Raw genomic sequence first — 13311 nt, forward strand, 5'->3', positions numbered from 1 at the left:
CCCAACCCCAAGTCACCTGTACAGCAGTCTCGGCTAATAGGAAGTGCTGCTGGTGTCCCCCCTCCCCCATGTTCCTCTTGTAGATCTTTATTTTCCCCTTGTTCCTGATGATGATCTTCACTCACCCCTTCTTCCTTGAGAAGGGTGGGCACCATTTTGTGGTTTGCTTCAGGTGCCAAAATACATTGGGCTGACATGCTTTTGCCACAATATAAATGCACCAGTGGTGGATTTATTCTGCTCTATTAGTTTTTCTGTAATGCTTCCCAAACGCTGCCACATTATTGCTGACCTGAGGGCTTATAGAGCAACAAGGGTGGACAGAAACAAACATTTGGTGTATAGAATGTTACAGGTTTCAGCAGGAAGTTACAGAACGTGTGCTGGTTGTAAATGAAGCAGTGAGGCTGCTCCAAAACATTTGTAGGCAAAAACAGTATTGGATGTGGGATCACTCAGGACTGTTCCAATAGCATCATGAACACAAATAATAATAATCTGTGCCATTAAAAGGACACCTTCAGGCACCCTTCATAGGATCCAAGCAGCAGTTTTATGGTGTTTTTTTTTTTTAAAAAAAGAAAGTAGTTAATAGCCAATTATCATAAAAGTACAGTGCCTTTAGTTTAAATCCATATAATTGATATTTTAAAGGAAACTATGTTTGAGATAGGGCCTCTTGAAGGGATTACATTCATTAAGGATTACTACTGAGATATGTGTTAAGAGAGCTGTTCGGAAAGGACAGGATTATTAAAATAAGACTCCAAATCTAGACACAGGGTTTTATTGGGGGGCGGGGGTACTTGCCAACTGACCAGAGAAACAAGTGTGTCCCGCTCTTGTGCCTTTAACATTGCAGAAACCAGCAGATATAGCTTTCCATAGCATTAAAAAAATCCTGCTAAGGTTCACACATAAGTTGCTGTTATTGTCACAGTTTCAATGGCTGGCTTAAAAAACTGGGAACCTTCATTATAAACATGACTATTGGAATTTTCATTTAAACTTCCAAAGAGCTTGAACTGTAAATCCTACACAAAACAAAACATAAACCAATAGGATGGAATTGCACAACTAGGAGCCTCCCTACAAGGGTCTGTGCAGCAGAAAAAGGCTTTCTTAAAACTAAGCTCACACATTCTCAAAGCTCCTTGCCCAATAATTTTCATGTCTCTGGGACATCTTGCAATAGGATCATGTTATTCTCCCACACACTACCAGCACCAGTTCAGCTGGAAGGTCCAGGGGAAACATTTTACACAAATGTTACCATGATAACAAATTGAATTATTTGCTTAAGAGTAAGGATTTCTTTCTTTCTTTCTTTCTTTCTTTCTTTCTTTCTTTCTTTCTCTTTCTTTCTTTCTTTTAAAGAAAATGCCTTAAGGTAGAGAACAGCCACTGGTAGATGCAAGACCAAATCCAGCCTCCTTGCTGCCCACCAAAGCTTTTATAGAAAGAGGTGAAGCACCATCATACAGAGTGGTTTTGGCAGCAGGGCATGAGAGCTGTCATGGTGTAGTGGTGGCTTCCAGATGTTCTTGAACTCCAACTCCTATCATCCCTAACCATTGGCCATGCTGTCTTAGGCTGTTGGGAGCTGACAGTGTAAAAACACTTGGAAGATACCACATTGGCTCACCCCCGGGCTGTAAGGTCCCTGGACTAGAACCAGGGAGACCCAGGTTTGTGTCACCCTGAACCTCTGGGAGGAAGGGGCAGGATATGAATCCCTTACATTTTAAAACCACCATCCAGTCTGCGAAATGTACCCTTGACCCAAGTGTACCTAATTGTCTGGTGTTCAAATAATCCACGTCTGAAATCAGACACCAACTAAGCTTTCAGTGTGGAAGGTCACTGGAACTAAAAAGCCCTCCTTTTGTCTGCTCCCTAAACAGCTTCCTTGGATTTAAGATTAGAGGCTGGCATACAGCCAGAGATGCTCTTGTTGCTGTAAACGTCATCCCTCTCCCAAACAAAAACAGATGCCCAAATATTAAGATAGGCCTTCTAACAGGCTGCAATGTAGCAGAATGCAGAACTCACTTGCTTTCCTTGACCACACTACATTAATTCCTTGTCTGATTGCTTCAGTCTCTCCCTCTCTAGTCACTCTTTTTCTCTTGTGAAACATCAAGAGCTATGAAAAACACACATGCATTTGCAGTGCTAATTTTTCCAGACTGTCAAGCTTTCTCCACCAATTCTCCTCCCACCCTTCGGTTCCTAGGGCATCCATCAGTTTGCACAGTCACACTGGTTTTTATCAAGGCATTCTCAGCAAGAAGAAATGCTATTTTTAAGGCAGAAGGAGGCCAGTAAGCCTATTTCCCTCTGCCACCCTCAAGGTCACTTCAAAAAGCTTCCTCCACATTTTGTTCCTGAGAGACATTATTTGTGAAATAATCCCCACCTACTTGCTCACACTCCTATCCATGCTGTTGCTAAATGCTGCTTATAATCTCCGCATCAAAGCAACAGAGGCACATGAAAATGTGTCTTACTTGGAATTGCTTCCATCAGATTTATTGGGGTGTGTGTGCTTGTGAAGGGGGGGGGCAAACCATATTCATGATCCCAACAGTAGCATGCATTAAAAATGCTGCAAGAGCAATTAATGATGTCTTGCTGCAATCTAGTTTTACCAAACATGAAATGCAGTTCTAGATAGCTTTTCAGGTCAAGAGGGAGATAATGTGTTTGGACGGTGGAGTTGGGGCATCGGTCTATAAACAGGCAGCGGCTATAATATGAAAAATCCAGCTAGCTACTTACATGCATTTGTTACTGAAAAACTGTTGGAGGAATCCAGGTGGTCAACATGGTAGTTCAAGTGAAAAGGTTTTTCTGTAAAATTCTGGTTTGTGTTGTATAACTGTACAGCAAATCGGAATGCGCTGTGCTCCTGGACTGTGTTTCTCATGAAAAGTCCCCCTGTAAAGCAGAAGAAACAGCATTTGTTTATTTGCTTGGGTAAAAAAACCCTGCATATTTTCAACTGTGTTGGGAATATGCTATGCAGCTGATGCTTATCACCAAACATCACACAGCAAAAATACTATATTCCAGATCTTAAGCAATGTATTCAAACATATAATGCAGCTTACAACTAGGGTTTATGTGAAACATGTACACACAATCTCTATCTCACTTGCAAGGTTGGAATCTTGTGCATGTTTACCTAGAAGTAAGCCCCGCCGACTTCCAAGAAAACAGGGATAGGATTGGGCTTCTGTAGCCCAATACCATCTATGCTTACTCCAGAGCAAATCTCACTGACTGTAGTGGGGCTTACTCCTAACCCACAGGTACGCATACAATTGCTGCCTGCAGTCTATATGCCTCATATGTTGGTGGATCACAACAGAACCTTAAGGTATCATTTTAGGACTTCGCATTCAGAGCAAACAAATACTTTAAACAAGCAAGCTGAAACAAATCCTACCAATATCACTATGGCTCCCCCCCCAAAAAACCCCCACAACCCTAAACGTGCGCAGCCCATTCCTACGTATGCTTACTTAAATGCACATATCACTACATTCAGTGGGGCTTGTTCCCTGGTAATGATGCAGAAACCCGACTGCAGCCTTACCTGGAAGGAGTTCCAACTGGTTCTTACTTCCAAGCAGGCATGCATAGGAAAGAACCTTTAACCCTGCCATCCTGTGCATGCCTACTTAGAAGTAAATCATCCTGAGTTCAATGGAGCTTATTCCCAGATAAGAGGGCACAGGACTGCAGTGTGATTACGGGCTTAAACTATGGTGTAGATATACCCAAGAACACACACACATGCACCGAATTTAGTGGGACTTACTTCTGAGTAAACACAGATAAAGATCAGATATGCATAGCATAAGGCTCCATGGACCTTGGGGGCTAGCGGGCTTCTGCAAGGGTTTTAGGGTTAATCTGCTTGATATGTCTTGGCTCCAGGTAAGGGTTCAAAAGCGTTCTGTTTTGGTCCCGGAGCAACACATAGCAGACACACGTTATGCACGGACAAAGTTTTGAACAGCAATGCGCACAGAGGTCTTCCCAACAAAGACTGGCACGGATCTCGCCTTGGAAGCAGTGAAGGAGAAGGCATTGGGCTGGACCCTTCAAACCGAACTTATTCTTGTTATTTTTATTGTGCGGGGGGGGGGGCAGGAAGTCAATCCCCCTTCGCCCAGAGATGAAGAAACAAAAAGACCATCTGCTTCAGCCGCAAGATGGCCCAAGGTTTAATCCCCAGCCCCATCTCCGGGTAGGGCTGGAATAAGGACCCTCGGGAGCCACTGCCAGCCAGTGTAGACGGCAGTGAGTCAGATGGACCAATGGCCTGACTTCCAGCGCATCCATGGGATGCATTCCAAAGGAGCTTCCTATGCATCGCTACCACCCTTGCCTGTTCCTTCTGCAGCCGTGTAGGGAAGGCTACAGCCGCAAACGGAAGGGGGGCGGGAGGAACCCTAACCGAGGTAAAACGGCGCCTTACGCTAAATGAATACAACGCTATTTTTAAACACGGCTTGGCATTTCTCAATGCCCCAGAACCCCAGTGGGAGGGAACTTTGCACTCCCACTCGCGGAACAGCCCCCCCCTCTAAATACATTGGATGCAACGCTCGTTTGATGACATATGCAGGCAGACAAGGAATTGATTATTTTAGCCATCTGCCTGCACGCTCCCCTCCGTTTGTCCGCTCCAACCGCCCCCACTCCCCCCCCCACCTCGCTCCATGCCAGCCCAACACACACACGAGACACCCGATGGATGGTTGTGCCATTTCCGATAGCTTGGTCCTATTAGTCTTGGCACATTTGGGTCCATCAGCTAGACTCACACACCGTCCCGTCCCGTCCCCCCCCGCGTCCCCCGCGTCTGCAAACAAGACAATGTTTAGAGGTTTTAGAAGAGCTGCGAGTTACAAAAGCGTACTCCATTAAACGGCAGAGTTACGTGCCTCGTGAATCTTGTTGAGTGGGGAGGGAAAGAGAGGGGGAGAGGAAGTTTTGGATTCAGGTGGATTACGGGGGGAAATAGAGTGATAAGACACGGAGCCTCTCTAGCCCCCTTTTTGGGGGAGGGGGGGAAGATGAGTGAAAGTTTTGCTTTTCCATTGGGTGAGGGCTTACAGATAATTCTTTAACGAGAATAGCACCCCGATCGACGATCAAATCAAGAGGTGGGTTCTTTAACATAAATAAATCACGATTTCAAATGAGACTGCAAGTCTCATAGTACTGTTAATAATGGTACCGCAATCCAGGCTTCCGTCCCAGCGCTGCCCACCCTCGACCCATTATTAATCTGTCCAAAGGTATGCAGCGCTGCATTTTAATTTTAAAGCAAATGACAATTTCTTTTAGCGAGCGCCTGTCTTGGGGGATCCTTGCGGGAGTGGCGGTGGGGTGGGGGAGTGGAAAGAGGAAAGGCAGTGGGGTACACGAGTTTGAGATGAAAAGGTCGGACCCCCCCCCCCCATCGCCACTACTATCATCGACTTCTTTCAATCTTCTTTCAGTATAACCTTGAAGCGCTAATAATAATAATAATAATAATAATAAATTAGGCGCTTTGGAAAGTGATACGAGCTTCTTACCTATACTGATGGTGTTTGGAAAACCTCCGAGCGACTCCCCCAGAAGCCCCACCAGCATGAGGAAAATAGTTGGAGGCACCGGCTGACCCATATTAATATGATTTTTTTTTTTCCTTCTTCTGTTCGTCTAGTTTTCGTTTCGCTCGGTTCTTCTTCGGCCCCTGCAGTTCAGTCCCTACGACGAAACTGACCAGATGGGCATCGGCGCAAATGTGGGGAGCCTCAGAAGTAAGACCCCCTTCCTTCCTTCCTTTCTTCCTTCCCTCACTCCCTCCCGTTCTTCGCCCTCCTTTTCTCCCTCGTTCCTCCCTTCTTCACTCCAGCCTGAAAAGGCTCATTGGCTTGGAGGAGCTTGCAGCGCAGCCGAGCTGGGACTACGCTCGCCTCTCCCCCTCTTCCCCGACGCAAAGATGGTGGGGCGAGCCAAGCAAACGATCGCCCCCACCTCGCTAGCCTGCCTGCCTTTCCCCCACCCAAAGAGCGAGCCGCCCCCGATCGGGCCACGCGGGGGCTCACAGCTCAAACTTCATCTGCTGCCGCTTGAGCGCGGGTCGTCCCCTTTTCAGGCTCCCCGCACGAACTGCCGCAAGAGCCCCGCAAAACGCGGCGTCTCGATGTGTGTCAGTTTCACCGGCAAGTGAGTGAGTGAGAGAGAGAGAGGCAGGCGGGCTGCTGCTGCAACGCCGGGAGATGCGATCAATGGCAACACACCGAGGCTCACGTGGACCTTCCTTTAAAGCTGGCCCCTTTAAAGCTGTATTGACTCTTTCTCGCATTCCATCTCTGGGAGGAGGAGGAGGGGGAGAAAGGAAGGAAGGAAGGAAGGAAGAGAGGGAGAGAAAGAAAAGAGGGAGGTATAGCCAAGAGACAGGGCGATGAGAAAGGTGGGGGGAAGAGAGGGATTGCGGGAGAGGAAGGCAAGCACACGGAAAGGTGGGGGTGAGGAGTGTTAGGAAACATATTCATTTAGTCCATCTAGCTCAGCATTGTCTGCACTGAGTGGCAGCGGCTCTCCAAGGTTTCAGGCAGAGGACATTTCCCCTGCCCTCCCTGGAGATGCCAGGGATTGAACCTGTGGGCCTTCTGCATGCAAAGCAGGTCTCTATCACCAACTTAAGGCTCTTCCTGCTCTCCCCAGGAGCAAGGCACCTATGCCTCAAGGCTGTTCCCTTGTTCATACACCTGGACCAAGGAGTACAGCCTAAGGAACACTAAAGTCACCAGGGCAGCCAACAGGGTGCCATCCAGCTAGTCCAGCTCTCCTACAGCCAGCCTAGCCAATGATCAGGGAGATGGGAGATGGAGTCTAGTACCTGCGGCCAAGTGGGAGGAAGAGTGTTCTTAGGCTTGATTCTTCCCTGTCACCTTCCCACAGGTATCTGGTTGGCCACTGTGATAATAGGAAGCTGGACTATAAGGGCCATTGGCCTGATCTAGACAGGTTCTTCTTAGGTTTTTATCTTTCTAATGGAAGCCGCATAGGATGAGCTGCAATTGCTGCACACGTTTCCTTGGGAGTAATCCCTATTGAACAACAATGGGTCTCCTCCCTTCTAATCCTGCATAGCAAGGGTGGGGAACCTTTGGCTTCTAGGTATTACATCTCTTATTAGTCTCAGCAAGCATAGACAATGGCCAGGGATGATGGGAGTTGTAGTTCAGCAGCATCTGGAGGGCCAAAGGTCCCCGCCCCCATCTGCTGCATAGGATCAGGTTGCCACTCTGCAAGTATGCTTATATCAAAATAAGCTCCTCTTAGATACAGTGGAGCTTCTTTCTGGTAGACATCCATAGGAACTGGGCTCTCAGGCTGTAGTCCGCCATGGGGAGAGTGAGTGCAGGTAGTGAGATGTACTTGTAGGCTTGGGCAGGGAATGCTCTGCCAAAGAGAGGATTTCAATAGGGATGTTAGTATTTTCCCAGCCCTGCAAAACAAACTGATGTCTGTGCTGGACAGCTAACCTTTCTTCTGCACAATCTCAGAAAGGCAAAAAGAAGGAGTTAAGATCTACAAAGTTGGATCAGTGTGGTGTAGTGGTTAAGAGCAGTAGACTCGTAATCTGGTGAACCGGGGTCATGTCTCCACTCCTCCACATGCAGCTGCTGGGTGACCTTGGGCCAGTCACCCTTCTCTGAAGTCTCTCAGCCCCACTCACCTCACAGACTGTTTGTTGTGGGGGAGAAGGGGAAAGGAGAATGTTAGCCACTTTGAGACTCCTTCGGGTAATGATAAAGCGGGATATCAAATCCAAACTCCTCCTCCTCCTCCTCCTCCTCCTCCTCCTCCTCCTCCTTCTTCTTCTCCTCCTCCTCCTCCTCCTCCTCCTCCTCCCTCCCCCACCCTCTGCCTAAATGGTGAAAGGACATAAACACGCACAGGAACAGCTAGAGACATATCCAATGGAGCTTCTGGAAACAGAATAATAAAAAAGGGAGACTTTAGGGCAAGGAATGTAAACGCTTTGAAGAAAATGAAGCATAAAAGCTCTTTGCAGAGCGGGCTTGACAGTGCTCTCCTACGCATGTTTACTCAGAAGTAAGCTGCACTGCTTCTAATGGGGTTTATTCCTCAGTGAAGTTTGTTTAGCATTACAGCTTAAACCATTGTGCAACCACCAGTGGTGCTGCATCATGTTATCTGAAAGATGCAAGTTATTTTATTTTAAGTTATTCACTACCTTTCTATCCCACTTGTTCTCCAAGGTGTCTTTACATACTTATTCCCTTTATTTATTCCCAAAACAACTCTGTGCGGTAGGTTAGACTGAAAGATGCTGACTGGGCCAAGATCACCAGCTGAGCTTCATGGCTGAATCGAGGTGTGAAGCTTGGTCTCCCAGGTCCTAGTTGAATACTCTAGTAGCATTTGTTTGCAAGAGGAAACTGCCTAATACTGAGTCAGACCAGTTGCCTACTATTGCTATCTATGATGCAGACCGCCAGCAGCTCCCCAGAGTTTCTTGCCTGGAGATGCCAGGAATTGCCACCTTTCTCATTGAAAAGATCTATCAGTAAATCCTTATCTATACTTTCCAACCACCCCTGGTATATATCATGACTAGCAGGCATTGAAAACCTTAGTAAAGGTAAAGGGACCCCTGACCATTAGATCCAGTCATGAACGACTCTGGGATTGTGGTGCTCATCTCGCTTTATTGACTGAGGGAGCCGGCGTACAGCTTCCGGGTCATGTGGCCAGCATGACTAAGCCGCTTCTGGCGAACCAGAGCAGCGCACGGAAACAATGTTTACCTTCCCGTCAGAGCAGTACCTATTTATCTACTTGCATTTTGAGGTGCTTTCGAACTGCTAGGTTGGCAGGAGCAGGGACCGAGCAACGGGAGCTCACCCCGTTGCGGGGATTCGAACCACCAACCTTCTGATCAGCAAGCCCTAGGCTCTGTGGTTTAACCCACAGCGCCACCCGCGTCCCCTTGAAAACCTTAGCCTCCATGAATTTGTCTAATCCCATTTGAAAGCCATCCAAATTGATGACCTCTTCCATATCTAAGTTGTGTGCAGTTTGAGAGTGAACCCACAGAGTTCCTTCCTGGGTACCGTCTTCCATGCCTCATGCCATGTTGTTATTGCCCTGAATAATATCGTGTCATCCCAAGAATGTGTACTTGGGCTAACTCTGGAAATGCAGGATGGGATAACTGAAGATAAGAGTGCATGAGAATGGGGGCATCAGAAAATAAGAAGAGCTAGGGCTGAAAATGGCAATCAGGGAGTAGAAGGATCTGGCAGAGCTGTAGCTACGGGGGGGGGGGAGGGGGGGAGAGGAGCTAGCTGGGTCCCCCCCCCCCCGGGTGCAGCCTCCAGAGGGATGTCATTGAGGCTCCCAGCCTGTGTATGCAAATGCATGTGGGGGGTGCCAAACTGGATCTGGGAATGAAAAGGGAATGAGAAGACTGACCTAGCACCATGCAATGGGCTTTGTGGAAGAACAGCACTTCAGGTTTAGATCACCCTGGTCTAAGACTATTCGCTGCAGCATTCTGGACTCCAGTGAGAATGAGCTGTGCAGGTACATTTCCCAATGAAAAGTAGGGTTGCCAACTTTTTTTTTTTAGTGAGTTTTGCTTGCATTCATTTTGACCCACCAACATTTATATATGTATTTTGGCAATTTGTTTCTCACTTAACCAAAGTTGTCTCTAAACACTGTGCAGAAAACTTAATACAATGAAACTAAAAATGAGTTAAAGCCATAAACTCAAGTATGAGCAGGCAATCAGACTTACCTGATGCATGTTGCAATGCTTCACCTGCTGATTTCTGCAAAGTGAACTGTAGCTCAAGGCAGAAAAGCAGGACTAGGCAACCCTATTATAATACAGGATTCTGGCCTTCCTGAAAGCCCTCTCTTCTCAGCTCTGCATGAGATTCCTTTAAAAAAAAGGGGGGGTGAACAGACCTCTCAAGTAATCTCTTTCGTTCCTGAACAAATGCAAAATAAAAATAAATTCTTATAGAAATGTGGGAAGCTGCCCTCCATACCCTGTTAGGTCATTCAGTTATCTTGCACAATATTGCCTACTATGACTGGCAATGGCTCTTCGGAGCCTCAAGCAGGTCTGTCCTTCTCATCATCCACTACCTGATTTTTTTATTTGGAAATGCAAAGACTGGACCTGGGATCTTCTGCATGCAAAGCGTTCTGCCACTGCTCTTTCCTAAACGCAGCTGTTCCCATTTTAGTGCCCTGCAAGTATGTTCTATTACTAGCAGCAAATATTCCTTCCAGCATTCTCTGCTGCTGGGTCTATGTATGCATCCAAAAGAAGTGTGAAAAATGTAGTAGAATAGATTATATCAGTCCAGGTTTTTGGCTATGGACACTGTATGTGGTTAAAGCATATATAAAGCACACAACTTCCCCAACTTCCTTCAGGGAACTCTGCCCTTCACAGAGCTGCAATTCCCAGCCAGCTTAATGAACTACAGAATCTAGGATTATTTTTATGGGGAGGGGGGAGGATGTGCTAAGAAGAAGAAGAAGAGTAGTAGTAGCAGTAGTAGTAGTAGTAGTTTGGATTTGATATCCTGCTTTATCACTACCCGAAGGAGTCTCAAAGCAGCTAACATTCTCCTTTCCCTTCCTCCCCCACAACAAACACTCTGTGAGCTGAGTGGGGCTGAGAGACTTCAGAGAAGTGTGACTAGCCCAAGGTCACCCAGCAGCTGCATGTGGAGGAGCGGGGAAGCGAACCTGGTTCACCAGATTACGAGTCCACCACTCTTAACCACTACACACATTGGCTCTTTAATGTATGTATGTAGTTTCTCTTTCCCTCCCTCCCTCCCTCTCTCTGTGGGAGATACCACTTTCAAATTCTCTGCTACATACTCAGTCCATAATACTATTCCTTTTATTTTATAGTCCTTTTAGGCTGCTGAACATATAAAGATTCAGAATGGTGTCCCACAAAATATTAACCCAAGGAATATAACCAATCCATAAACTGAAGTTTGAGACAGGCTAAAACAACAGAGTGATCAGATAAAATGTGGCTGAGAGGCCAACCAAGGACAGCTTGGTGGTGCTGGAGGGAAGAGTTTTTAACATGCATCAAATATGGAATAGCTGAGTTGGTAGAGCATGAGACTCCTCATTTTAGGGCCACCAGATCAAGCCCCACATTGGGCAAAAGATTCCTACACTCAGGGGGTTGGACTAGAGGATCCTGGTGTCCCTTCCAACTCTACAATTCTATGCTTTACCAACCCATTCTGCTATATATGCAGACTATGCCCAGCTTTTGAGGTGCTTTCCTTTTTCCTTTCTCTCTCTGTTGAGAATCATGTTTACAAGTCCATTCAACAGAAGTGTGGCTCTAGGTGTTAGAGCAATACGGCCTGGAGCTTTGCTTGCTCAGAATATTGCCAAAGTAAACCATCCATCTTTTAACTCACAATTTTCTTTCCCAACATCTTTTAATCTATGTTGCATGTCAGTATTTTTTCACCAATTATATGATCCATGTTACCTTCTTCAGCACCTAATAGTCTCTGAGAAGAGGCACAAGCAACACCTATGTGTCAGGCCGTTCTTTCAGCCTGCTTATGTGATCTGCTCTATCCTTTTTTCTCAATCTCTTGATTTTACAGGTGGGACATGTCACCATGGCAGGTGAGCTACATTTCTACTCTTCAGTGCAGAGCTAGCTTGTAGAATTTGGATTGCTTCTAACCAGTAGACAGATGCACATTGCAAATTTAGTACACCACCCTATACATGCTTGTATGATAGTAAGCTCCACTGAATGCAATGGGATTTTCTTCAGGGCAGGCATAGCAAGAATCATGCTATGGCATGGTTTTATATCCATTTAAATATCACAACTTCTCAAAGTGAACCCTGTAGGGTGGTGAAAGTAATGCAAGAAGTCCCTGGCTCCCAGATTAGGAGAGAAGGATAGGCAAATGTAGACAGAGGGAGATTTTTTTGGTTTTAAAAGAGAGAGAGAGAGAGAGAGAGAGAGAGAGAGGGAGAGATGCTACTACTCATCTCTTGATAAAAGTGGCATAAGATAGCTACTGTAGGTAGCAAAAAAAGAGGTGATGGTCGCCTGGACTAGTAAGTACCATTAAAAACAAACAGGCACGCTTCCCCTGGGAGCCTCTGCAGGTCGTAAAGCAATTAGCAGAGTTACACAGCGGCATGTGTCGAAAGAGCAGTAAATGAGTCCCAAACTGTTTCTTCTGTCCTAATATCACTTTATTGGCACAAGAATAGCGTATTTACAAACTCCAACTTCCATCTGATTCAAGCTGCATCTTCTCCCTCTGCTTGCAGCGACGCAACAAACTGCTTTCGATTTCCACTCAGTACACAGCATTCCAAGCTGCTTTCGTCACGTCCTGGCTTACTTCCCTTGTACGCGCCTCCTCTCAGGCTCGAGGCACAGAAGGATAACCCTTCACTACACCCAATATATATATATATATATATATATATATATATATATATATATCCAGATTAAGTATGTGTAAACTCATTCACCACCTGATTCAGAAATACTGAGCTTTTCTCAACATTTCCTAAGAGGTTTGTCTGAACAGTAACCCCCATATTCACCTAGGAATTTCATGTTAGGTGGAATTTGGGTACAAGTTGAAGACTTTATTTATTTATTTTATTTTGCTGTAGGTGATATGGCAGCTTCTACAGCTAAATGGGGGTATGTTTCTGGACTGCCACAGGGGACCTTTCCCAGAGCTTCACCACACAGCAAATGTAATTATGTATCAGGGAAGATGTTCAAAGGGAGGAATTTTTTTCTTTCCTTGTTTTGTCTCCCTCCCACACATGGCTACTGTTGCCATTGACTAGAATTGAAAGCTACTGCTTGCCTGTAGGAAAAGTCTGCCTTTGATGACCATATTTCCATACCATCCAGCATTTCACAGATGGAAATAGGTTATCCATGTGTCCTGCTTTGCAGCAGACAGTCCCCCTGTTTGAAGGCCTGCCAGGGTGGCTGTCCTCTGTTTGAAGGTGTCCATTATTTGAAGTGCTATCTGGCCCAAGTTTGGTGTAAAGATGAAGGACCATAAGAATTTAGCATGGCATCTAGGGCACAGGGCATCTGTACCCAACTGCATGTTGCTGGTTCCTGCCTGTACTGCTAATGTCTTTGAGAAAGCAAGAACTGTCCAGAGGAAAGCACTATGCTGAGAGCACCTTCAGCCCCAGAGCTCTTCTTTA

At 46.1% G+C, this 13311-nt stretch overlaps 1 protein-coding gene across 3 annotated transcripts in view; it reads right to left on the reverse strand.

Moving 5' to 3' along the window:
- Positions 1-6477, reverse strand: part of GRIA3 (glutamate ionotropic receptor AMPA type subunit 3) — a 214972-nt gene extending 208495 nt beyond the window's left edge. For 2 of the 3 annotated variants that reach the window (XM_083422309.1, XM_083422310.1), the window contains exons 1-2: positions 5598-6477; positions 2782-2940 (exon numbers count right to left, since the gene is read on the reverse strand). In XM_083422309.1, coding sequence (XP_083278435.1) covers positions 2782-2940; positions 5598-5688 — 250 coding nt within the window. In that variant the 5' untranslated portion in view covers positions 5689-6477. The remainder of the gene's footprint in view (positions 1-2781; positions 2941-5597) is intronic. The other variant, XM_083422311.1, reaches the window with a different exon arrangement.
- Positions 6478-13311: the final 6834 nt, after the last annotated feature.

This window comes from Podarcis tiliguerta, assembly GCF_965153285.1.
Source record: "Podarcis tiliguerta genome assembly, chromosome: Z".
In the NCBI taxonomy this organism is placed as follows: domain Eukaryota; kingdom Metazoa; phylum Chordata; class Lepidosauria; order Squamata; family Lacertidae; genus Podarcis; species Podarcis tiliguerta.